Source organism: Crinia signifera, chromosome 5 (assembly GCF_055691185.1).
Source record: "Crinia signifera chromosome 5, ASM5569118v1, whole genome shotgun sequence".
NCBI lineage: Eukaryota > Metazoa > Chordata > Amphibia > Anura > Myobatrachidae > Crinia > Crinia signifera.
In genome coordinates, this window is record NC_139221.1 from 290728377 (window position 1) to 290756136 (window position 27760).

At 45.5% G+C, this 27760-nt stretch overlaps 1 protein-coding gene across 1 annotated transcript in view; it reads right to left on the reverse strand.

Moving 5' to 3' along the window:
• Positions 1 to 27760, reverse strand: part of GPR158 (G protein-coupled receptor 158) — a 265624-nt gene that overhangs the window by 31425 nt on the left and 206439 nt on the right. Inside the window, exon 6 of the mRNA XM_083189245.1 lies at positions 4697 to 4806. Within this exon, the coding sequence (XP_083045371.1) occupies positions 4697 to 4806 (110 nt within the window). The remainder of the gene's footprint in view (positions 1 to 4696; positions 4807 to 27760) is intronic.

Genomic DNA, 27760 nt, shown 5'->3' on the forward strand with positions numbered 1-27760 from the left:
GGAGGCGTTATTACATCAATATGTCACATCTTGCTGATTTCCCAGACGTGACGTGGATATTGATTTATTTAATTTCATCTCACAAAGATATTTTTATCATTATACCTTAGTGTTTTCTGATTAAACTTAATGGCTTTTATAGCCACTATGGAGTTCCCAAATTAATTCTGTTTTGCAGATCTTCGGTAATACTATTAATCTTAGAATTCGGTTGTAATCCTAGCTATTTATCATATTATTTTGATTTAGGAGTTTGCTCTGTAGTCCTGTAAAATTAGGATTTCAAGAACTAAGATGTGAGATCAGTTCCTTTCTTGGCCTTTTTTATGACACTTTTTGTTTCTTCAGTAAAATGCTTATAATCATTCTACTAATAGAAAAAAAATATTGATTGATTGATTGATTGATTGAATAATGGTTTCAGCAAATTTTGATTTGGTGAGTTTTATTAATAAATAGTATTATAAAAATAAATTGATGAATAATGAACAAACTCCATGCTCTAATGTGCAAATTTAAATTAAACAGGATTGTAGTAATTATTATTATGTTAGTTATACAGCACAGCAATTTTATCTTATTCAAATAAACAAGTAGCTTAATTTAGAAAAAAAAAAGATGTCTAAAAATGTTTTTGCAATTGTCTAATCCAGTGGTTCCCAACCTGGGGTACTCTGCAGAGCGGTTAGGGGGTACTTGAAAACAATATTGGTAGTGGCGGAAGAAGAAGAAGTCTCCCAATGGCGGAAGAAGTCTCTCATTGCCACGGAGATGAACCATTCCATACTGCCCTAAGATAATCAGCGATCATCTACCCCACGCTGATACAGGTGGAGGAAGCAGCAGCATTAATCCTACAGGTGGTAGCGGCAAGAGTGGCATAACTATATGGGTTGCAGGGGATGCAGCTACTATGGGGCCCAACGGCTTGAGGGGGCCCAAAAGTTTAGCAAGCTATCGCTTGCACCCTCCAGAAGTTTTTTCTATTACTGTTTACTTTTTCAACAGTGCTCTGCTGCGCAAGTATTTTGGTGCGGCCATTCCCCCTCCTTCCCCATCAGCGGATCTGGTCTCTGACTCCTCACCTATGCTTCCCAACTGACCTGCTGCCAGCAAGGAGACCCAGCAGGAGGCCCAACACTGATAAAGAGAGCCTGCCATGGTACAGTGCAGCCTACAAGGAGTGTCTGCCGGGGCTTAGCGACCGCCGATGAAAAGAGCCTGCTGGGGCACAGTGCATCCTCTGAGGAGAACAAAGCGCCGCAGATGGGGAAAGACTTCCAGGGCACAGTGCATCCTCTGAGGAGAGCACAGCACCACAGACCAGGAGAGCCTGCTGGGGGACAGCACCGCCAATGATAAGAGCACCACGGCGCTGCTAATGAGGACAACCTGCTGCTTGAGGCTTAGGAAGGTACACAGTGGGAATGAACTTATCGAGGTACATAGTGGGGGAGGGCTTATTGAGGTACACAGTGGGGGAGGGGGGGACTTAGTGAGGTACATAGTGGAGGAGGGGCTTTAGCAAGGTACACATTGGAGAAGGGGGGATATATGGCCTAATTCTGCTTCACTTGCAAAAGCAAATTTTCTAATGGACAAAAACATGTGCACTGCGAGGGGGGGGGGCAGATATAACATGTGCAGAGAGAGTTAGAATAGATTTGTGCAAGCCCCATTCTTGGCAATGGACAAATCCACTTATGCCGAATCACCATACGCCATATACCAGCGGATGGCACACCAGAGGACATGCAGATTCTGGCTCCATCTGTATATGGTTCCCTGTAATTAATGAATTGGCACCGGGCTCTTGAACCCATACAGATTCTAATAATATGGGGCTTCCTGGCGAAGTGTAGGCTCTCCCAATGAGATTCCAACCATTAAAGTCAATGTAGAGGTTCCAACCATTGAGTTCAATGGGTTGTAGAGGTGATTGACAGTCTTGCAGCACACAGCCAATCAGCAGGCTGCTCCTATGGAAGCACCAACTGTTGACTGCTGGATCTACTAACAGCAGTCACATGAAACCCAGTGATTTAGATGTTGAGTTTTATTTTTTAACCTCTTGAATGCCTACAGAGAATGAAGAGGATGTGATCTACAACCATACAGCTATGGTGGATTCTACTGGACAAGAGGACCAAAAACTAGGTATAAGTGAGTATATGTGTACTAAACTTGAGTGTGCATTTGTACTTTTATGGTATGGGTGTTATTTTAATATTTAAAGGGGGACTATGGATACTATCGGGTTCTTAAATGTCCCTCATGCTGGTTCACCAAGTATGCACATTCGAGGGTGGCTTGCTGGGACCTTTAGTCCTTCTATAAAAAGCAATATACAGCCTAATTCTCCATTCAATTCAGCCTAAGCTGACCCATCTCATCTTTAATGCCTAACCCTAACCATATTATTTATTTATCAACAGTTTGTTATATAGCGCACACATATTGCGCAGCGCTATACATAACCATATCCAGTTAGCATATAACCCTAACCACCATGCCCCATTTTTGCCAAATCCTAATCATCTCTTGTAAGTTTCTAACCCTATCTAGACTAACACTAACCAACTCTGTAGTGCCTAACCCCCCCCCCTCAGCAGCATAAACCTAACCTTGTCTGGCCTACTGGTGATGTTGAGAGTCGGAATTGTGGGCAATGTCGGTTTTCTCACCAGTGCCTGTATTCCATGTACCAATATTCCAGAGAAAGCAGCTGTCATCACTGGCATCAGAATTTGCACCAACCCCATCCTTGGTGCAGGAGGTCGGAATGCATTCAGTTGGCTCTCTACAAACCTTGCCCTCTCAGTAGCATGCAACTCTGCCTACTCACCCACAACACATCGTCGGTCCACTTGTTTTAGGTGTGAATGTCCCATCACTACCCAGTAACTCTTATCCAGCGCAGGGCCGGTGCTAGGGTGTCCGGCGCCCTCCTGCAAACCATAAATTTTGCGCCCATTGCCATTGCAACAAGCTGCTGCCCGATTGTGGGAGCGTTTGCAACATGCGATCCTATGGATCTCGGGTGCATGTACATGTATGCATACACCATCTAAGTGCTGTGTCCGCAAAATGTTGCAGGCACTAAAGGTGCCCATACACGCTGCGAGAATCGCATACATTATGGGCTAGATTGCATCGCACGGCATGCATGCAATGTGTGTGCGATGCGATCCGAAAACGGTACAAAAAGAATGTACAGCACATACTTTTTGGTCTATGCAATGCGATGCCTGCAGGAGCGCATATCGAATCGGACGCTGCTATTGCAGCGTGTATGGCCACCTTTAGGCACATAACCCAGCCCATTATTTCAAAAAGTGTCTAAATGAATATAAAAAAATCTACAATTATTAAAAAAATTGTTGTAAACATGTATAATAAAAGAATCACTGTTCTTTTGCTGTTTAACTCTTGTGCAGTCCCTCCTCTTCTATCTGCGTAGGCAGGACGCTGAGGATGCCATTACACCCCTTATTGACAGACAGCGCTACATGCCTCAGTGCAAGTGGCCGTGAGGAAGAGGGGGCAGGTCGCAGGAGGAGGACAGTGTGTGCGTGGTGCAGGGAGCTGCTCAGCCTCTCCATACTGCCGCCCGCTGTCAGACAGGCTCTGCGGGCGGCGTGCAGGAGGCAGTGACAGTGAGGGCTGAGGCAGCTTTAGCAGAGCAGGGAGGGAGACAGCGCCTTTTCAGCATGGCGCCTCCCTGCTTTGCAGGAGCTGCTGAGTGGGTAGCGCCGGCCCTGATCCAGCGCTACGTGAGAACTGGCTAATGTGGCCAACTCTGAATGCTAGTACAGCTCACATGCACAGTTTTCTGAAAATTGCTTGCTGCATTCGCGTTTGGAATTGTAAGCATCTCAGAATGAGGCCATTGTTCATAGAACCCAATGCTGTCCTCAGGACTGATCCCATACAGGTCCTCTCTGTTGTCCATAATGGATACATTTTGAGCCGGAACAGTCTACTGACATGGCGGTGAATTTGCAGGCCGGGCTATGATCATAGACTGCGCATGCGTACAGCTCATAGTACACATGTGTGAGGCCATGTTGCGATAAAATCCTGCTAATTTTTAAATCGCTGCCTGTACACAAGCTGATTGACAGAAATGTTTTTTGGGGGTGTTAACCGATATTTTTCTGGGAGTGTCAGGGAAAACGCAGACATACCTAGACGTTTGAGTCATGTGATGTAAGTGCCGGCCCCGACCGGCTGCTTCTATTGCAGCTGCAGAGTAAGTCCTAACGCTACGCACAGACTGCATACACTGGAAAAATGATGGTGAGCGGCTTGCAAATGGATTTGAAGCGAATTACCAATACAGCTAATTTAGCTGGCCATTTGCAAGCTGCGCTACGCAATTCGCAGGCTTGCGCAGACAGCATTTCAGTCCAGCTGGGTGGCATATACCTGATCGCAGGGCTCTGCAATTAGCAGAACAGCAATCAGGTCTGAATAACCGCACCATGGAGACAGATGATAGGGGAAACAGAGACAATTTGAGGGGGAGAGTACAGTAGATGACGCTGGTTCTCGGAGTGGTAAATATTCCCTTTATATAGTATAATACTAAATAAACAATAATATTTTCCATCAAATATTCCACAAATCACAAATGTATTTGTACTGCATGTACTGATATCTTGTTATTTATTATCTAGTAAACAAAGGAGGATACCTGTAGAGCTTCAGTGTCACTGTTCCGTAGACAGTTGCGTAGCCCAAAAGACGAACCCACCGGAGCAGAATGCATCGGAATGTGCTTGGTTCAAAGTATAAGATAACAACCTGTGGAAGAGAATCACATTAGCCAACATTATGTATTTGACGCTGGAATGTCACATCGAGAACCATCTGAATAAAATAAACTTACAAGGAACAGCTTTAAAATCATCTCTCATCTCAGTGCATTGCTCTCGGAAGATTCAAAAACTAATGATGTGATCTATAGTTTTCTCAGGTTTATGCTATCATCTATTATCATGAACATAATGAGAGGCTATTAGCCAATCATCTGTAACTTCACTGAGCTATGTATACAGTAGATGTAATACTATATATTACCTTCTCTTTTTCATTATGCCAGAAAAGTATAACCATTTATAAGTCATTTAGAAATAAGAGGCTGACAATTTGGCTTAGGAAGGATCATTTGGGAATTTGTTTGGGTAAAGTGAAAATATATATGACTTAGGGGTAGATTTATTAAGCTCGGTGAAGTGATAAAGTGTCTGTTTTTTATCACCGGCCAATCAGCTCCTACCTGTCATTTTTCAAACCAAGCTTGTAATTTCACAGGTAGGAGCTGATTGGCCAGTCATAAAATCCAGACAGTTTATCACTTCACCGAGCTTAATAAATCTACTCCACAATTACATACTCAACAGTGGAGACAGGGCCAGCTAGTCCATTATGTTAACTACGCAGTTAAGTAGGCACCATAGTAATCAGGGCGCTGACTGTGTCTTCTCCATTGCTATAGCCCCTTACTGTGCTCTGCCTCTCATGGTAACGGAAAGATGGGGACAGCCGTCGGCCGGGCCGAGAATGGGGACAGCCAGGCAGAGAGCGGTGGGTAGCCTGGCTGTATTCAGAGCAGGTCTGTGGCTATTTTAAATTGAGCTAATCAGAGCTCGGAGACCTGCAGCTAATCAGGATCGGCAGTGTTGGCTCCTGATTGACTACCAGACCATGAGCAGCCGCAAGATTTGAAATAGCCGTGGACCTGCTCTGAATACAGCCGGGCTGTACGGCCGCTGTCTATCCATCTGTCACCTTTTGTGGCTCTATAAGAATATAACTCCACCATGGCAAAGAGCATGTAATGTCCCCTGTGGTATCGAGCATTTCACTCCTCATTGGCAAGGAGGATTTAACTCCCAATGGCAATGAGCAAATAATTATCCTTGGCAGCAAGCATTTAAATTCCCCGTGGCAATGAGCTTGTAATCCCCCAGGCAATGAGCATTTCACTGCCCCATGGCAATGAGCATCTCTCTCCCATGTCATATAATCCCCCATGATATCAAGCATGAAACCCCCTTGGCATAGAGCATAAAACCTCCTTGGCAATGAGCATGATGCCCTTGGCATTGAGCAAAAAAAAACCCTCGCAAGCAATGAGCATATCCAGTAGGTAAGCGGCACTTATGTGGCATACTGTAATAATTAATGGGCATTATGGTGTGTGGTATAATATATAATGGGCATTACAGTTTGCAAAATCGTGGCGCGGTGTGTCAAAGTTTCTCTTCCTGCCGCAGTGTGTCTAAGGGGCTTTACCTGGTGCAGTGTGTCTAAGGGGCTCTAACTGCCGCAGTGTGTCTAGGGGGCTTTACCTGGAGCAGTGTGTCAAAGGGACTCTACCTTGTGCATTGTGTCTGAGGGCCTCTACCTCGTACAGTGTGTCTAAGGGCCTCTACCTGGAGCAGTGTGTCTAAGGGCCTCTACCTGAAGCAGTGTGTCTAAGGGCCTCTACCTTGTGCAATGTGTCTGAGGGCCTCTACCTGGTACAGTGTGTCTAAAGGCCTCTACCTGGAGCAGTGTGTCTAAGGGTCTCTACCTGGAGCAGTGTGTCTAAGGGCCTCTAACTGGAGCAGTGTGTCTAAGGGCCTCCACCTTGTGCATTGTGTCTGAGGGCCTCTACCTTGTACAGTGTGTCTAAGGGCCTCTACCTGGAGCAGTGTGTCTAAGGGCCTCTACCTGAAGCAGTGTGTCTAAGGGCCTCTACCTTGTGCATTGTGTCTGAGGGCCTCTACCTGGTACAGTGTGTCTAAAGGCCTCTACCTGGAGCAGTGTGTCTAAGGGTCTCTACCTGGAGCAGTGTGTCTAAGGGCCTCTAACTGGAGCAGTGTGTCTAAGGGCCTCTACCTTGTGCAGTGTGTCTGAGGCCCTCTACCTGGTACAGTGTGTCTAAGGGCCTCTACCTGGAGCAGTGTGTCTAAGGGCCTCTACCTGGCGCAGTGTATCTAAGGGCTGTTACGTGGAGCAGTGTGTCCAAGGGCCTCTATCTGGCTCAGTGTGTCGGAGGGCCTCTACCTGGCAGTGTGTCTAAGGGCCTCTACCTGGCGCAGTGTATCTAAGGGCTGTTACCTGGCTCAGTGTGTCTAATTAGAGGCTTTATCCAGGGGGACTAGGGGCAGTCGTCCCAGGGCCCCCACACATCAGGGGCCCCCACACTCCAGGTGGGTGGGTGTCAGGCAGCTGGGTCCGGGCAGCGCTGGGCGGGCAGGGGGTCCCTGCGGCCACAGGGACCCTTCCACTGCCCATCCGCCGCAGCATAGGAAGCATTGCAGAAGTGCTGGGGATAGATGCCGTCTTCTCCCACTCACCTGCCAGCCCCGCATCTCCTCGCTGCCCTGCTCTACACTGTCTCCGGGGGGGGGCCCTACCCCGCTCTTCCCGCCTGATCACCCTGTGTCCCAGGCACCATTGAGGATGCCTTGCCCGTGCAGCAGCTCCGTCTCCGATGGGCAGCGAGAATAACTACTCTGGTGAGTGCTGCGGGTGGGAGGGCGAGAAAAGGGGGGGGGGTGCCCCCACAATTTTTGTTGTCCAGGGCCCCCACAGACCTTAATCCGGCCCTGGCTTTATCTAACAATAATGAGGTGAGTAAAATTTTTAAATATTTAATTTATAGTGAAAAAAATATATTCTAATCTTCAAAACTAAATAGGTGATCTAGGATTAATGATGTAAGAAAGTTTATTCAATTAAGATAACACCTGTGCATTGAATGGGGCTGATATACTGTAGCATGTTTAGGAAGGATTGGAAATCATTTTATAATGTTAAATTAAATATGTAAAACCTGTATGCTTTTAAGCTGTTAAATAAAACCACAAATAGACCCAAATGGGAAATGTTTGAAAACATTTCTAAATGTATATTGTTGTAAGTAAGCACATTACGCTTATTGAGAAAATTCAAAGGATATAAGAAAACTGATGTGGTTTAATTAAAACAACATTATAGGTCATTGGGGAGCAGATAACATTTCAATGATTAAAACTAGAATGGACTGAAATACGAGGAACGTAGGAAAATTTGTCAGTAATCAGGTTAGGAAAGATGTAGCTAAATAATGAATTGCTGGTGATAGAAATCCTAAAGCCAGATGTTTGTATATAAACAGCAGAAACAGAAAACTAATAATACTGGACCAGTTATGGGCAAACTAGGAAGTATAATTGAAGACAATAAAGAAAAAGGTTGGGTCTGAATCAGGCCTTTAAGGGTGTGAATCATTGCTTATACGATACAACTTGAATTAGACCCTAAGTTTATTTATTTACAGTTTCTTATATAGTGCAGCATATTCCGTTGCGCTTTACAATTGGAAACAACAGTGATTAAACAAACTGGGTAGATACAAACCGACATGGAGGTAGGAGGGCTCTGCTCGCAAGCTTACAATCTATAGGGATAATAGGAGGGATACATCCGGATATGATTCCATAGCATGGCAGTCCCATCAGATTACAAAACAGTCCTGATGGGATGTAAGTATCTATAAATGCTACTGGTGGTTGTGTGGGGGTCCTGAATTTGATAAGCTTGCCTGAAGAGGTGAGTTTTCAGGGAACGCTTGAAAGTTTGGAGGCTAGAGGAGAGTCTTAGTGTGCGTGGAAGGGCATTCCATAAGGTGGGTGCTGCCCGACAAGAATCCTGCAAGTGTAAGTTGGAGCAAGTAATGAGTGTGGATGAGAGATGCAGATCTTGTGCAGAGTGGAGAGGTCGTGTGGGGATATATAAGTTCATGAACTAAATCAGTTCAAATTTCACAAATTTTAATCATAGGTAAATTATTTGACAATAGTCTACATGATGTTATTCTGGAATTTGCTGTAAAAATATTAACATTTCAATTAATACAACTGCATTATTTCATGAAGAGTCTGTCTTGCCTAGTAAATCATCTACACCAGGCTTTCCCAACCACGGTCCTCAAGGCACACCAACAGTGCAGGTTTTAGTGATATCCAGGCTTGAGCACAGGTGACTTAATTAGTACCTGAGTGATTCTGATTAAACCATCTGTGCTGAAGCCTGGATATCACTAAAACCTGCACTGTTGGTGTGCCTTGAGGACCGTGGTTGGGAAAGCCTGATCGACACTGTAATAAAGATAGAGGAAGCACAAAGAGCTGGAGAGAGCACAGAGGTCAAAGTTTATGGGGCTTATTCAGACCCGTTCGGTCTGGTCCAACTTCATCCCCTTGTGTAATGGTGGGGGGTTTGCACATACGCATTTATGCGCATGTGCAAACCTCAGGCGCGAACAGCTTCCTGAATTTAACACTTGCCGAGCCGTTCGCTCCAGAGGGGGCGGGCGTGGGCGGACAAGGGCTGGAGCAGGGGAACGCCCAGCGATTTATGAGCATCCCCATGAAAAACCTGGGAATGTAGGTGGGCCGATGCCTGCTCGGAGCATGACATCAGTGCCCGCCCCCTTTTAAGCGATCTCCGGCTGATATGAATTTCCGTTTTTACAGTGAATGTACGCTGCCTAGTGAGTGGGCCTGTCTCAGGCCATAAAGAAAAAAAGCTTTAATTACTTGGAATAAAAGACACTAAGGTGCAGATGTATTAAGGCTGGCGAAGAGATAAACTGGAGATAAAGTGGAGAAAAAGTGGAAGGAGATAACGCAGCAGCCAATCAACTTCCAACTGTCATATTTCAAATACTGCTGATTGGCCGGTGCATTATCTCCTTCCACTTTTTCTCCACTTCATCTCTTCGCCATAATCTGTTCCATTATACTGTATGTTACACATATTTCCAAGGTCAATATTTTTTTTTATAAAGGACCAGAGTACAAGGGGTCAAAAATGTCAAAAGACGCAAGGAAGAATGCCCCATCAGCATAATAACAGTTCCTTACTGTAAAAGACAATGGGCCACATGTATCAAGCTTCACAAAGTGATGAAATGGAGAGTGATAAACAGCCAGCCAATCAGCTCCTACCTGTCATGTTACAGGCTGGGTTTGAAAAATGGCAGGTAAGAGCTGATTGGCTGGTTGTTTACATCTTGATACATCTGGCCCTCCATCTGTATTTCAGTTTTGGAATCAGTAAACAATTTGCTTTTCCCTGTGTGACCAGAGTGACAGCTGTAATTCCAGGGGGTTCATTTTGCCTTCTTCGGGATAAACACAATTAGGATTTATGAAACGTTGACCTCACTAAACCTCTGCCTATTGCCAACCTTATTACTTCAGTATGACTGGAGAGGGAAATGCTTTTAGAAAAATTCAGCTTACAATTCTGTGTACAGGTTACATAAAATATTGTTTCAAATAAAAATCCCAGTTTAAAGGAATTGACCTATTCTAGTTTGATATATACCAGAGGAAGCTACAGTATTATTTAACCTTGTATATTAAATATAAAAAGCGTCCCCATAGTACATTGTTCTAAATCTTTAAATCATTTAAACCGTATGATCCCAATCCAGTTTATTGGATGTAGTTACTTTCCACTTATGTTTGACCTGTATAAAACCAGAGCTTTAATCATTCAGTGAAATACAGGTACAACATTGATTATCCAGCAACTACTGGCCTGGTACCTCTTTAATCCAGACATATCAGGCACCAGAGGGTAGTTAAGCTGCGGGGTTCAGTTAGGCTGTGGGAGAGCTGAATCAGGCTGCAGGATGGCTCAGTTAGGATGCAGGGATTGGGGTAATGTGGCCATATAGTACTGCGCAGTGGCATAAGTTTGTCCCAGTTGCCCGGAGGCAAGATGGAGTGACACCACCACCAAACAGGAGTGACAGACAGCGCAGCAGCCTGGACAGCGAACGGCGCTGACTTGTCACCCTGAAGAGGAACAGCATAAGGTTCCTCCAGACCAGCCGCCGCCAACCCCCGACCCACCAGTGCACTAGTACCGGACGCCAGGGAGCCGGTCGTCATAGGCCGCCAACGACCAGGGAGCACCAGCACTCCCTGACCCGCACAGAGAACCTTTTGGGTGCAGAACCACGGGGGCGAGCAGCAACATCCCCACCAGGCAGCCCACATCCATCTCCCTGCCCCCCCCCTGTGCACCCCCACCCGCACCGCCCAAATACCCCTGACACCACGTTTATATAGAGTAATACATCAAAATATGGACTCCTCCCATAGTTTTGTGCCTCCACAATGCTGCCATGTATGTGCTGTCTGCTGACTACACATGTGATGTGATGACCTTCTGCAGTCACTTGCTGGGGTCCTGTAATTATTTTTATTGTCTGATGGGGTCCCAGAGCAAAATAGTTTGAGGACCTTTGGTCTAGGTCTATGATACAGACATTTGCTATAGGTGAGGACTCTGCAAGGCTAAGTAACAGTTACTGGATATAACATATTGCAAATTAATCTGTACAAGTACAAGTCTGAGCATATGAGGAAGATAGTATTTTTTGGTCAAATCTGAATAATTCTTTTTGAAACATTAATTTTTATTAGTTTTACACATTATTGGACAAAATGATAAATTACAGAAGGATAAAATTGAAAAGATATTAGGGAAAGGGAAAATAAAAAATAAAGGGAGGGCACACATTGAAACAAGCACTCATATGCAAATCAATATTTCTATTACTATAGGCACCATTCAAATATGGTAATTGGCATACATAGTCTAAACTATAGGGGGGGTCAAAAGCCCATTCCGAATCTGAATACATTTTAAGGTGCACTGTCATTTCCAGTAATTAGTGCAACACTGCCGGCACTCATATAATAGGTACAACGTGCTTAGGATGCCAGAAAAAAGTTACCATAGTCATCCAATTCCAACTGGAAAGAATGACAGGTAACTTTGCAAAAAAGTGTATTAAAAGAAAGGGAGAACATTTTGGGGTGTTATCCCCATCCTCAGACCCAACTTACAGCAAGAAATGTGCTGACATTTATAAAGCAAGTTGCTGTTTGGGAAGCTTTGGTGCTAGATCCACTCCAGGCACTGAATCTACAGTATTTGAGGTATTTTTTATAATACCACGCAAGTATAACACATCGCTGAATCATAAAATCCTATAGAGGTTAAAAATCATGGGTGTGGATCGTATTGTTGACCAGACTTAGGACAACAGTCATTAGGTCGACACCGTTGGGTTGGCAAGCAACAAGGTCGACAGGGCTCTAGGTCGACATGGGTGAAGGTCAACAGGTGTCTAGGTCAACATGGGACAAGGTCGACATGGGTTTAGGTCGACAAATACGTTAGGTCAATGCTAGACGAAACGCATAGGGTTGGAAGCTTTATCGTGTTGTCTACTGCTTTAAGCTGAACAAACAGACATGGACAATCAAGGTTTAAGAATCTTTTAATAAAAATAAATATGTTTTACTGATACTTGTTGTTTTGTACATTTACAATTGTGACCATCATTAAGTCTACAGAAGGTGGTGGATACACTAGTGCTCTCTATTCTATACTCTATAAATATATATATATATATATATATATATAATACACTTGCCTATTTGTCCTGACGACGGGGGCTTGACCCCCGAAACGTAGACAGGCCTTTATAGTATGAATTAAAACTTGGTCCATATTCTTCACCTTGCTCAGTATCCCCACTATATATATATATATATATATATATATATATATATATATATATATATATATACACACACACACACACACACACATGAAGTCAGACCTTAAAGACACAAGTCCCTAGGAACGACAGGTCCAGCACACCCTTAGTTTGAAAATGCAAAACTTTTAATAATGCATCATGTCAATCATCATTGGAAGCCAAAACAAGTCATACTTAACAGTGACTGGCATGGGATTGCAGACAGCAATATCCTCTCATGCAGAGTTGTGCCCTGACGGGCTGTTTCGGTAACCAAGTACCTTTCTCAAAGGGCAAAAGGGCGTATTTATAACACATCTCCTGTGCTGTAGTTGTTAGCTGGACAATATTCTATATTGGATATCCAGCTGGAGGCTAAAAGTGATGTGCTTGATGTGATCCAGTATGTGCTGAATATACGTATGCACCGTCCTCAGGTTGAGCTGATAGGAGCACAGGTGGTAAGTTCAGGCAAATGCTGAGTGATTCTGGATGATTAGGCCGATGGAGCGTCATCTGTGGTTCAAAAAATACCCACATGCCTGATGATAATCCCGCTGCATTCAACCAAATCTTTATTTGACACGTTGGCAAATTTGGTTAAAATGGTCTCTCCAAATGGTCATTGGTGTATTTCCACACAAGCCTGTGGGTCCAAGTGGTCCCACACCCTCCAACCAGAGTATACTTCCCTTGTGCCAGCAGGTAGGTTCCTTCTCATCCACAGCTTCATCTTCACCGTGAAATCTTCGGGAAGCTGGCATTGCGCATAACAGCACTAGACAGCTAGCACTACATGGTTTTATCAAGTTTATTTGTTTTAATTTGTAACCAAAATTATATTTTTGCTGATGTAATAGAAAACCAACCATGATTTACTAAAACAAGCACTCCATAAAATAAAAACATAGGGTACAGTAGATCACTTATCTCTAGTAACCTCCCCCTCAAGCAGCCAGACCCTAACCTGCCCTTCCCACAGCCTAACTCTAACCCCCCTTCCACAGCCTAACCCTAACCTCCCCCTCCCACAGCCTAGCCCCAAACCTTCCCCTCCCACAGCCTAATTCTAACCCGGCCTCCCACATCCTAACCCTAAACTCCCGCTCCCACAGCCTAACCTTAATCCCCCTCCCACAGCCAAACTCTAAACCCTCTCCCATAACCTAACCCTAACCTCCCCCTCTGACAGCTTAACCCTAACCTCTTCCTCCCACATAACCCTAACATCCACTCCCACAGCCTAACCCTAACCTTCCCCTCCCACAGCCTACCCCTAGCCTCCCCCCTGTCACAGCCTAACCCTAACCCCCTCCCTCAGCCTCACCCTAACCTCTGCCTCCCACAGCCTAACCCTAACCTCCCCCTCCACAGCCTCACCCTAACCTCCCCCTCCCACAGCCTAACCCTAATGCTCACTGGCAGAATGTGTCAGAATTCTGACTTTTGGGAAGAAGACTACATTTCCCACGATTGGCTGCTGAGCTGGCATGTCATTATACAGATTCTTGCAGCCTGTGCCATTATATTTCTACCTTGTATGACAAAGATGAAGGCCAGGTGCTGATATAAAGGGCATATCTGCCCTAAGAGCATATCTACTACTCCCATTCTCTTGCATCTCCAGACTAGAATACTCAACTTCCCGACTGAGAAAATTCATGCACAAATTATTCTTACCCTGTGCAGACCAAGATGTCCCGTGCCAAATACTTTATGCAGTCTTTGTCAAAGTATCAACTCCAATACATTCTTTCTTGAATATTCAATGAAATACTTAACTTGACACCTGTCTAGAAAATCTGTTGATCTGACAGTCTCATCTTTTTATCTGTCTGAATGAAGTATATTCAGGGTCAAAGCTACAGCCAGCTCTCTGCGTGATGGACCTTCTGATATGTTCTTTGACTCTAAATCATGACATACCCATTACGTGTACTTGTGTCACTGCACTGAAGGACTCATTTGCTTACCTTATGTATGCAGTCTACATTCTTAAAGTTTGAAATACATTTTATTTGGTGTTGTGTGTCTGGATTTTAAGCACAACAGTTTATAAAATGTTTTTAACCCCTTCAGTGCAAACAACAAATACAGGTAGGACTTGTTCTCCACAAATATCCATTACGTGCTAAGGATAAGTTGCACTCGTCCATCGTGGGGTATAAAAATAATACTCACCATTCCTGAACATTCCTGTCCCAGAGGTACCATGAGTATGTCTTGCTATTTGGAAAGTGGTTAATAATGATGAAGTAATATATAAACATATGTAGGGATTCAGTATTGAATCCCGGCGGTCGGGATCCCGGCATTCCGAATCCCGACGCCGGAATCCCGACAGCCGAAATGCCGACAAGGGGGGACGTGGATCGCCCCCCCTTGCGGGCTCGCTGCGCTCGCCACGCAGCGGGCCCGGTGCCTTGCTACGCTCGGCACACTAATTTATTCTCCCTCCAGGGGTGTCGTGGACACCCCAGGAGGGAGAATGTGTCGGCATTTCGGCGGTCGGGATTCCGGCGTCGGGATTCTGAACGCCGGGATCCCGACTGCCGGGATTTTAACTGCATCCCATATGTAGATAATATGGCTTTTGCTTGTTTTGGAAAAATGGATTGATGCCAAAACAAGAACCACAAAGTACAAATAAATATACACATACTTTTTGATCAGGATTTTTTGCCTATTTTAGATGAGTATTTTTACTAATAGGTTAGGTTTAATCAAATCTAATATAAAAAAAAACAGGTTTATGGCTAAAAGGAAATACCACAAATCGTAAGGCCATCTCCCTGTCCTGTGGTAGCAACTAAGAAAGATAGAAACAAAAAGCTAAATATCTGAGGAGGTATAGAAGGTCAGCATAGTTAAGGCTGACAATCAATAGGCTTACCTCAAAGGGTTGACATGCATCAGATTGACAGTTACAGAAGATCCACACACAAAAAGTTGACAGTGGTTAAGGTTGACAGGTTCAAATGGGTGACCATTTTTGGGGCAAATATTGTACATTACATGTTCTGGGACCGCCATCTTTACAACCATATAGACCCTACCAAGCTCACTTTGTTTGCCATGCTTTGGGCAATGTTACTATTCTCATCAACTGCCCTCCTCTTCTTTTCCATCCGTATTTTTCCATTCCCTGCCCTCTTCTCTTGTTCTTCATCCCCTCTATTGCCATTACCTGCCCTATACGCTTCTTCTCAATCCAGTCTATTCTCATCACCTGCCCCCTCCTCTTCTTTTCCATCCCCTCTATTCCCATCACCTGTCCTCTCCTCTTCCAATCCCTCTATTTCCATTACCTGCCCTCTCATCTTCTTCTCTACCCCTTCTATCCCCATCTCCTGCCGTCTCCTCTTCTTCTCCATTCCCTATATTCCCATCACCTGCCCTCTCCTCTTCTTCTCTATCTACTCTATTCCCATCATCTGCCTCCTCTTCTCACCATACCCTCTATTCCAATTACCTACCCTCTCCTATTCTTCTCTACTGTACTCTATTCCCATTATCTGCCCCTCCTCTTCTTGACCATCCCCTCTATTCCCATAACCTACCCTCTCCTCTTCTTCATCATCCCCTCTATTCCCATTACCTTCCCCCTCTCTTATTCACCATCCCTTCTATTCCCATTACCTACCTCTTCTCTTCTTCTCTATCTACTCTATTCTTATCATCTACCCCCTCCTCTTCTTCACCATCCCCTCTATTCCCTTTACATAACCTCTCCTCTTCATCACCATCCACTCTATTCCCATTACCTACCTCTTCTCTTCTCCTCCATGTCTTCTATTTCCATCACCTGCTCACTCCTATTCTTCACCATCCTTTCTATTACCATCACCTGCCCCCTCCTCTTCTTCTCCATTCCCTTTATTCCCATCACCTGTCCTCTCCTCTTCTTTTCCAATCCCTCTATTCCCATTACCTGCCCCTCCACTTCTATTCTATACCCTCAATTCCTATTACCTTCCCCCTCCTCTTCTTCTTCATCCCCTCTATTCCCATCACCTGTCCTCTCCTTTTCTTTTTCATCCCCTCTATTCCCATTGCCTGCCCCTCCAATTCTTCTCCATCCCCTCAATTCTTATAAAATGTTTCCTCCTGTTCTTTCCCATCCCCCTCTATTCTCATCACCTGTCCTCTCATATTCTTCTCCAATCCCTCTTTTCCAATTACCTGCCCTCTCCTCTTCTTCTCCAGCACCTCAATTCCCATCATCTGCCCTCTCCTCTTCTTCTCCAGCTCTTCAATTCCCATTATCTGCCCTCTTCTCTTCTTCTCCAGCACCTCAATTCCCATCATCTGCCCTCTCCTCTTCTTCGCCATCCCCTCTATTTTCATCATTTGTCTGCTCTTTTACTTTCACATGGTTTGCATTCTTCTTCTCCTTTTTCTCTATTCCTATCACCTACTTCCTCCTGTCTATTCCCATCATCTGTTCTCACTTTTACTATAACATGCCTTCTTTTTTATTCCTCTTCTCTATTCCACTTAACTACACTTTACTTTTATTATCACTTTCCTTTCTTCTATCTATACTACCATCTAACCTCACTTTTACATTCACCACTATTCTTTTTTTATACCATCTCCTGAATTCTCACTCAGAAGGACTGGACAAAATGACTAGGGGTCCCCCGTATTTTAAGAACCAGCCCCAGGCCCAACCAGCCAGCAGGGTAATGCCACAGCCGGGAGGAGACTTTTTATACAAGTCCCCCCATCCAAAGCATTAACCCTAGCAACCAGTCAGCCTGGCCCGGGGTCCTGGGGAAGTGGGGACCACCCCAATTAAGGGATAACCCCCCTCCAAGACTTACCTGGCCAGGCTGAAGCTTGGTGCTGTCCTCGATGCCCCTGGGCGGTGGGCATCGAGCTATTTAAGGAGAAAAAAATGGAATAAAAAACGATTGTCTTATACTGTGGAACTATGAGTCCCAGCAAGCCTACCCCGCATGCTGGGACTTGGAGAACCACAAGTCCCAGAATGCAATGTATGAAAGGGTCCGCTGGCACTTGTAGTTCCACAATAAAATGAATAGTAAAATAAACAAAATGACACTATTGAAAAATCAAATATTAATACAAACATTACACATACATACTGATACTTACCTTTCTTGAGCACGTAGGTAGGTCTCTGGGTCTGAGGTCCGGGGCTTCAGGATCCGAAGAAATCCATAAGGTTACCTTTGGAAGAAAATCCAACTCACCAAGGTCCTCCGGTGAAGATCATGTCCTCTTCTTTCCGACGTAGCCCAGGTCTTCTTTAAAAAAAAAAGTGTATGACCCAGCGGGTACCCTCTCACGAACTAAACGGAGAGATGTTGAAGTTTCATCTTCAGCGCCTCTCCTCCGAATGATTCTATTGGCTGCCTAAAAATTTTACTATGAAAATACAATTTTTTTTTAAGAATTTAACTTAGTAAATTTCCTCCTTTATCTCCTATTCCTATTACTTTCCTTTTTTCTCTTTTACTATCACCTATTTCTCTTCTCTTCTTCTCCCTCCCTCAGTTTCCATCATCCGCTCTCTTACTCTTGTCTGTCCTCTTATCCGTCTCTTCTTCCGTCCTATACCAATTACCTGCTTTCTCTTATTCTTACCTGTCATATTCCCCTCCTTTCTCCTCCTCTTTTGCTTACTCTTACCTTCCCTCTCCTCTCCTTCCACTCTATACTAATTACCTGCTCATACTTTTACTCTTACTGCCCTCTTCTCCTCTCCCTCCACTCTAAGTCACTTACCTGCTCTTTTTCTTACTGTTAACTACCCTCTCCTCTTCTCTAACTCCACCTTATACCAGTTTCCTGCTGTTTCTCTAATGTTTACCTACCCTCTCTTGTTTCTCTTCCTCTCCTCTTCCCATCACAGGTCTTTTTGCCTGTCAGATGTCCTCTTTCATTCTCCTCATGGACATCCAATACCTCTCGTCTCCACATTATTTACCCCTCTTAATTTCCAATTGAATTACAATTGACAAAAGTTGACATTTCAAGAAAGTGAAATAAAAGCAAACTTTTTGTTATTGTACAAAACCACAAATAAATTATAGCACTTTGTGGTTCTTGTTTCAGCATCAATTCACAGGCCCAAACTTACAACCAGTAGGATTTTACGTGTAAGTTTTCACACAACAAACATCTACACTTAAAAATAATTTTTACTATTTTTGTTTGCCAATTTTCACAATTAAAAATAAAAATTAAAACCATTTGTAGGTATAATATTGTAGCCACATAAGCCTACATTTAAAACGCTTAGAAATCTACTGCAATACTGTATATGAGAGGATCCCTGTTTATTTGACTCAATACGTGGATTACTGTATATGTGTATAGGTGGGATACAGGGAACAATGTGACCTCCACCTCATCCATAGAAGACTGATTTTTTTCCCCTTAGCACTAGGTGATATCATCTGTTGATCAAGATAAAATAGCTACTAAGGAACCATATAATTTGACAGAAGGGCATCATCTATTTCATATGTGGTGGCCCGTATAATTCTGGGCATGATATGGCATATCATGGTTGTGCGGCCCCCCGTGGGTAGTAGGTAAACTATTCCCTATCCCACAAATGATTTTGCTTACATTGTATCAAGTCCTAGGCTTTAAGGAGTACTAATATCTGTAGTGCTAATCGTTACTTGTGTTCTGTTTATACTTTGGTTATCATAATGTTCTGTTCTACATTGTTGTGACATAGGTTAGGTCAACAGGATCATTAGGTGGACACAGTCATTAGGTCGACATGGGCAAGGTCGACAGTCAAAGGGTCGACATGGGGTCTTTCACTGTTTTTCTTTACCCGAATGTCAACACTGTGGACACAGTTTCAAGTGCACCGCACCCACTTGCTTCAGGCACAGTGCCTCGCTACGCTCGGCCCACTCTTTTGTTCTCCCACCATACCCTTGTGAGTGGTAGGAAATTAAATACAGCCTGTCTGAACATGTCGGCTCAAAAAACAGTGAAAAATGCCATGTTGACCTTTTGACTGTCGACCTTGCCCATGAGCATGTGATATGCTCGTGTGTCCAGGTCTCGGGGAACGGCACGTCAAGATGGGTTACTCTCGCATGCCGGCTGCATAGAGGATGGCAACTCCATCTGAAGCCGCAGCATGCAGTGTATGGGATGCGGTCATTTGGTCTACTGCATTATGGTCGACAGTCATTAGGTCGAATCCATTAGGTCGACATGCTAAAAGGTCGACATGACTCTAGGTCGACATGGGAAAAGGTCGACATGATTCTAGTTCGAAAGGTCATTAGTTCGACAGGTCATTAGTTCGACAAGGTCATTAGTTCGACATTGTCTATGTCGACATTCACAAGGTCGACATGGAGTTTTTCACTGTTTTTTGAGCCAACATGTGCCGACAGGCGGTATTTCATGCCCTACCATCCACTAGGGCGTGGTGGGAGAATAAAATAGTGTGCCGAGCGTAGCGAGGCACCGTGCCCGACGCATTGCGAGCGCAGCGAGCGATGCGAGGGGATGCAGTGCACTTTAAACTGTGTCCATGTCGACTGTGTTGACATTCAGGTAAAAAAACAGTGAAAAACCCCATGTCGACCTTGTGAATGTCGACATAGACAATGTCGAACTAATGACCTTGTCGAACTAATGACCTGTCGAACTAATGACATTTCGACCTAGAATCATGTCGACCTTTTCCCATGTCGACCTAGAGTCATGTCGACCTTTTAGCATGTCGACCTAATGGATTCGACCTAATGACTTTCTACCATAATGCAATAGACCAAATTATCCCAACCCCTAATAAAGCTGAATCAGGCGATGTGGCCCACTTTTGGTGCCATGTAATTAAGGGTAATACATTTTGTTGCAGGGGAAACATAGTTCCACATGAGGGTAATGTGGAAGATCCAATCGAGGATTTAGAACAGCAGCAGCAGGGCTAGGGAGATCCAACCTGGGTTTTCCTAGGCTGTTTTGGCAATCACAGGCTGATTAGCAGCACCTGGTGCTTCCTGTTACATGTGTGTTAAAGACAGAAGGTTCCCAATGGCAGTTAGTGCCTGGGCAATAGGCTTTCGGGGGTCCACTGATTTCATTAGGGATTCTCTGGGAGTACCCTTATTGTGAGAACTGCCATTGCTGTAACTTAAGAAATGCCAATCTGTTATGGAATGTTGTCTGCCTGCTGAGAATAAAGAACCAGATTTCATCTTTAACAAGTTTATGTGATTCCTTGACACAATAAATATATATATATATATATATATATATATATATATATATATATATATATATATATATATATATATATATATATATATATATATATATAGCAATCTGCGTCAGTATACTGACACAGATTTATACATACCTTCCCCAGAAGGCACCCAGGGTGGCTGCTGAATATTTGAGAGTGCCGGGCTGAACCAAATGACTATATATATATATATATATATATATATATATATATATATATATATATATATATATATATATACACGACAGGTGGATCCAGCTCTCCTAGTACTCAAATATCTGCGCCGGGTGCCCGTACAAAGATAATTGTAAACAACAGGCATAGAGAGGTACAGCACTCCAGGCAGCTTGTCCAAGTGAAGACTCTTAGGCACAATGGTTTACAATGTTCCAATGCCCATTATTGTGGCATTTTCGTCAGGTACACACACACACACACACACATATATATATATGCAAAAGAAGAATGAAATGAAGCGCACCAATCTATAATACTGACATACATTGGGGTGTAAATAGCACAGCTTGCCATAGAAGGAGTCAGGCAGCACTGCAGGGAGGCACCGATGGAACAGCCGAAAACGTGGTGATCAGTCGCCGGCAGGACCCAGCCAAGCAGCCGCTACTCTGAAATCCTCCTCCAAATCACCACGGACCAAGGAGACGTCACTGCATCAGAATCACAGGAAGCCACGTCCAACGCGTTTCGTCACAGGTTCGGACTTCGACATATCATATGTCCAGGGTGTGCAGTTTAGGGCCCATCCCCCTATGTAGTATATAATACTTAAATACCCTTCTAGAACTGCTGGGAGGATTCCAGAAATTGAGTAGACCTAACTACCCCGAAAGGTGGGCAAGTCACCCGCAATCCCCCTGCCCCCTACACAAACTCACACACACACACACTTAGCTGCCCACTTACAGAATACAAGTCAAGGCAGACCGAGTTGGACCCTGTGACGCGATTCACTCTGAATTGAGTCATCAAAGTCCTGCCTCCACTAAACACTGCTTTTTTTTACAGCACTGTATAACGGGGGTGGACCAACAATGACACAGTTATGTGGCCACACACCCCAATTTCCTGCCCCTCCCCCCCACCCCCGGCATGCCTCCAATTCACCAATCCTGCTTCCCCCTCCCAGGAGAGGCAACTGAAGTAAGATATATATTACAACACATCACTCACCATAACAAACTCACTCCCCACAATACACAATGGGGCTTTGGTTCATGATTTGACCAATGCATTAAAGACCAACGTCAAGGGACCTTATTTCTCTGGAAGCCTTACTGTGTCACTTAAGCATAAACTAACCGGGTTACCAGCTCACCTGCCAACTGGATTTGAAAAGTTGAGATAAATTACCAAGCATAGTTGCTGCAAAACTACTAGCACAACAGCCGGCACAGGGAAGATTAATACGCTTATACAGGGGTGCATCGAGAAGCTGTGATCACGAAATAATGAACCAAAATAAACAAAGGCATTCATTTACAGCCCTCGCCGTTCCTAGGTTTAGGGTATATTAATCCAAATAAAGCCATTACATTACCATACAGTAAGTACAGCAAGGGTGGCTTTACAAAGAGCATGGTATACAGAGAAAGCACTGTATATGGTTATATAAGATCTGAAAAAGTCATTTAAAACATTACAGATTTTAACGCAGAAAGGGTTTTGTCATGGGAATATGCAGCATTTGTCTTTTTATGTTTTAATGGGCACATTTTTCCCCAATGCTCTAAGGGCATAAGAGAAAGATATTTCAGAAAGCAAATATCACTATGCTAACATAGCAGTAACGGGAGAGGGTATGTAGGTCACGCAGCTTTCTCGCTTGAAGGAGTCTTTAACCCACAGAGTATCTCCCAACACCACACATGTAGATACAATGGACTTTATATAGCACAGATCTGCAATGTAAAATCTGCATTTACATCACTTTAAAGGCCACTTAAAGATGAATATTTATACAATTATTTTTTAACGATAAATTCAGGCTAAAAAAACGAATTAATAAAATAGAGGCGAAAAATCATGCAGAAACAAAGGCACATATTAATTAATGAGAAGTATCAGGGATGGATGACCGAGGAAAGAACGCCCAATTATCATTTTCATTTTTCCTTTAAGAAAATACTGGAGGGGGGCGTGGCTTGGCTGAGCATGTGAGAAGACGTGTTCTCACTGAGCTCCGCAAAAATCCTCTAAAAATCCTGCATCCTGTGCCCTGACAGAGACCTGGCTGCCTCACCACTTTGCCCAGAGCATTACCTGACAGTGCCCACGGAGTAGCGGCGCTGAATTCCACCGGATGCCTGGCTGCGCGAGCGATCCACGCCGTCTCCCGCACCGCTAGTGACCCCGCCGCCATCTTGGACCTGCAGACGCCGGAGCTCGCGACCCATCCAGCACGCCCCGCGGGTGCCGCGAGGTAACAGACGCTGCCAGCACATCACCGCCGGCTCCCGACCTCCTCCCCGTGACAGCGCTGGTGACCCGGAGCAAGATCCTTACGCCCGCCTGAGACCTCGTCCCCCCGCCCAGCATACAGAGCTAGGAGGCGGCCGGCTGGACGCGGAGTCCTGACGTCTCCCAAACCCACATCCATCGGGAGGCGAGGGACCCCTTACTGAGGTCTCCATCGGGGGTGAGTCGGGCAGAAGCGCCCAGCATATCAATTCGCGCCAAGCGGGCGCTGGGGAGGGGAGGCGGCGCCATTTTGGAGAACTGTGGAGGCCTGCATGCTGACGCCTCAAGCAGGGAGACACTACTATTGGCGCTCATTGTGACCTGCCTTGGCCCACTTCAGCATACCTAGCAAGGGGGTGATATGTGGGAGCCACTGGCCAAGCAGAGTACCCACTTCTCCCACTGAAGTAAGCTACCTTCCACCCTCTGCCTCCCCCCCGGACCCCACAATAAGTAGCCTGTGGGAAGTGCAGAGTCCTTGCTACAAAGCTAATCCCAGCATATTGCCCTTTGGCACTTAACCAGCGTGCTCCCTTCTTTTGCTGTGCATGCTACCTAAAGGTCTCATCTTGCTCCATACTTCAACATTGCAGCCCTATACCTGCATCATATACTTCAACATAGTGCCTTTGACTTTTCTGTCACTACATTCAGGACGCTGTTCCACCTAGAGGCTCTGTCAGGAGGGCTAGTTTCGCACTGCAGTGACTCTTAACTCTCTGATATTGCACGTTGGCCTCCCTTATCCAACTACACTTTTGTTCCCCTTGATCGCTGCTGACCTCGCCATCTACTACCCCCTCCTGACTTCGGTGCTACGGCCCCCCCTGGGAGAGGAGTGATTGTCCCCCCGCAGCCTTGCGGACCACCCATCCAGAGTGCCGCATCAACATATAACTCCGACAATAAGCCTTTCCCGATCTAAGTCCTAGGCCCCCCTTGTGCCATGGGGAAAACAGGAGGCCCCTCCGCAGCGACTAGATTGGAGAAATATGCTCTGGGCTCCCAGCCCCCCCCTCCGGCGCAGTCAACGAGCCGAGCTGAATCTCCAAAATCCCCAAATGCGGATGAGGACTCTCCCCCCACTGAGACGGCTGCCCAGTCCACTCAGCAGATCCTTCTAGCCATATCGGCTTCTGAACAGAGAGTCATGGATAGAATCGGCCAAGTACAGTCTGACATCTCCCTCATTCGCCATGATATGCAGAAGGTCCGTGAGCGGGTGGGGGAGGCCGAGCATAGGATATCAGACCTGGAGGATGTGACCAATCCCCTTAAAACAGCAGTGGCGGATCTCACTACGCAAATGGCGGCCGTTAAGTCCAAGATATCAGATATGGAGGGGCGCCTTCGCCGCAACAATGTGCGATTTGTTGGACTGCCTGAGAGAACGGAGGGATCTTCCCCGGAGAAATTCTTAGAGAGATGGCTACTAGAGACATTTTCCCCTGATGACTTCAGCCGGCAATTCACAGTTGAAAGGGCCCACCGGCTTCCCGCTGGAGCCCCACCACCGGGAGCCCCCCCACGCACCTTTATAGCTAGATTCCTACACTACAAGGACAGAGACGCTGTCCTCCGGCTGGCATGGGAGAGAGGTCCCCTCAAATTCGACAACCAGGTGGTGGCGGCGTTCCCGGACTTTGCGGCAGATGTCCAGAAAACAAGGGCACAATTCCTACAAATCAAACGCAAGTTACGAGACCGGCAGGTGCAGTATTCCATGCTGTTCCCGGCCCGGCTCAGGGTGGTGGCGGATGGTGTCACCCACTTCTTCAATTCTCCACAGGAGGCGGAGCAGTGGCTGGACCGCAGGCCACGGCACCAGAACTGACACAAGATCTGTGAGCATAATTGATCTAGTACCCCATAAGTGGGGCATCTGGGGAATCTGTTTACTCATACTGCTTAATAATTTTGTATATCTAGCTCAGGATGTACTCCATTCTAAGGAGCTCAAAGCATGCTAGGAAATTGTTATTAGTCTATAGGTGATTACTATTACCTATACCCCTTAGTTAGCACAGTTAGCATTCTAGTTGGGAAAGTTTAGTTCTAGCTGTTACTGGGATCCAAGGTATATCTAATGTTCGGTAGGTATACAGGGTGGGTTAGGGCTATTGGGGTGACTGTTTTATTACTGTTTTCACTGCTTTCTCTTTTTTTTAGTTTTTTTAATTTTTTAAAAGTAATGATGTGTATGAGGCTGATGTATTCTCGTATAAGTAAGTGTCTGCATAGCTACCGCTCCATTCTGGGGGTGGGGGCGGGTATCCGGGGGCCCCGTGAGCCCAACCATCACACATGTGGGTCGTGGGAGTGCCAGGTTTTAACTAAATGCCAATGCCAATCAGACTGCACCCTCTTACTATGGGCAATGATATGCCTGTTTGCCCCCTGCCCGGGCGATGAGAGCCCTCCTTCCTTCTCGCCTACTCTGTTCCTCACCTATGCCTCCCCCTAATGTAGTGGCGGGGCTCCGCACACTCGGTTGGAATGTGAGGGGTCTTAACGACAGGGTTAAACGCTCACTTGTGCTTGCGGAGCTTAAAAAGCATGGAGCAGACATAGCCTGCCTATCTGAGACCCACCTGACTGGTACTAAAACTATGTCCCTAAAAAAACCCTGGGTGGGACATATGTTCCACTCCACCTTCTCTAACAACGCCAGAGGAGTTACAATCCTAATTAAAAAATCTATTAACTTCCATCTCACTCATCATCAGATTGACCAATACGGTCGCTATGTTTTCCTAAGGGCAACTGTTAACCATATCACCTTAAATATCCTTGCAGTATATGTACCCCCCCCCCCTATAGTAATGAGGTACTTAAGAAGGCTGTGACATTCCTTGCCTCTTTCCCCTTAGCCCCTACGATATGCATAGGGGACTTCAACAATATTCTAGATAAATCGCTGGACAGATGGACGGCTGCGGGCCGCCCTCCTTCCCCCCCGGTCCCCGCGCCCACCCCGTTTGCTAGATTAGTTGATGAGCTGGACTTGGTTGACGCCTGGAGACATAGAAACCCCACGCAGAGACAATTTTCATGTTTCTCCCCGGGTCATCAATCGTTCTCTAGGATAGACCTTGCTTTGGTGTCCCCGGACCTACTGCCCAAAATTATTACGGTGGAGTATCTCCGAAGGGGGATCTCGGACCACTCCCCCCTGTCTATTACTCTGGATATGCTACCTTCCCGAGGTGCTCGCACCTGGAGGCTTAATCCTTTTTGGCTCACACTTCTGGCTGACGGAGGTGGGCTGGTGGGGGAGTGGTCTGCGTTCCATGAGGACAATGCTTCATGCCGGGACCCAGTTATTAAGCACGAGACATTTAAAACAGTCATTCGTGGTTCCCTTCTAAAAAGAATAGCCAATGTCAAGAGGACGGGTCGGGAGGAGGAGGCTAAACTTAAGGAGGCCTGCTCACTGGGTGAAGCTGAATACCTACGCTCTGGTCTCCCTGAAGACAAAATACGATGGGAAGTGGCACGTAAAATGTGGACTGACCACTTGTTTGACAAATCTAAACGTAAGCTTCTATTCTCGGCCCACGCTAGATACTCCCAGTCTGACGTAGGGGGTAGCTATATGGCGTATCTCGCCCGGGACGAGAGGTCCGCCTGTTCCGTCCAAAAAATATGTGACGCACAGGGCAGAGAACACTTCACAACGCCAGAGATCGCACAGACCTTTCTGGCTTTCTATTCCTCACTATACTCGTCCCGAGCGACATATACACCATACCAACTGGAACAATTCCTCTTGGACATTAACATACCGTCCCTATCCCAGCAATCAGTAGCTCTGCTTGAATCAGATATCACCTCCAGTGAAATTGATGCGGCCATATCCTCATTCCCCAACAATAAAGCCCCTGGTAGCGATGGTATACCAATAGAGGTATATAAAAAACATAAGGAATTTTTTGTACCCTATCTGCTCCAGCTCTATGCGGACCTAAAACAGGGGGGCGCACTACCTCCATCTATGGCAGAGGCGATTATTGTTGTTATCCCCAAACCGGGTAAAGACCCCTCCTTCCCAGACTCTTACCGCCCCATTTCACTTCTCTCAACAGACGTGAAAATACTGGCCAAAATCTTGGCAACTAGACTCAACTTAGTGGTGACCACCGTTATAGACGAGGACCAATCTGGCTTCATGCCGGGCCGATCAACCACCCGTAACCTCAGGAGACTATACTGCCATTTACAGGGGAGCAACTTGGATGAGTCGGAGGCAGTGGTGGTGTCTTTGGACGCTGCCAAGGCCTTCGACTCTGTGGAGTGGGATTATTTGTGGGGGGTCCTACGCAGATTTGCCTTTGGCCCTAATTTTATACAATGGGTACGCCTGCTATACTCATCCCCAGTGGCTCGTATCTCAGTTAACGGGTATGTGACGGAGACATTTCCCC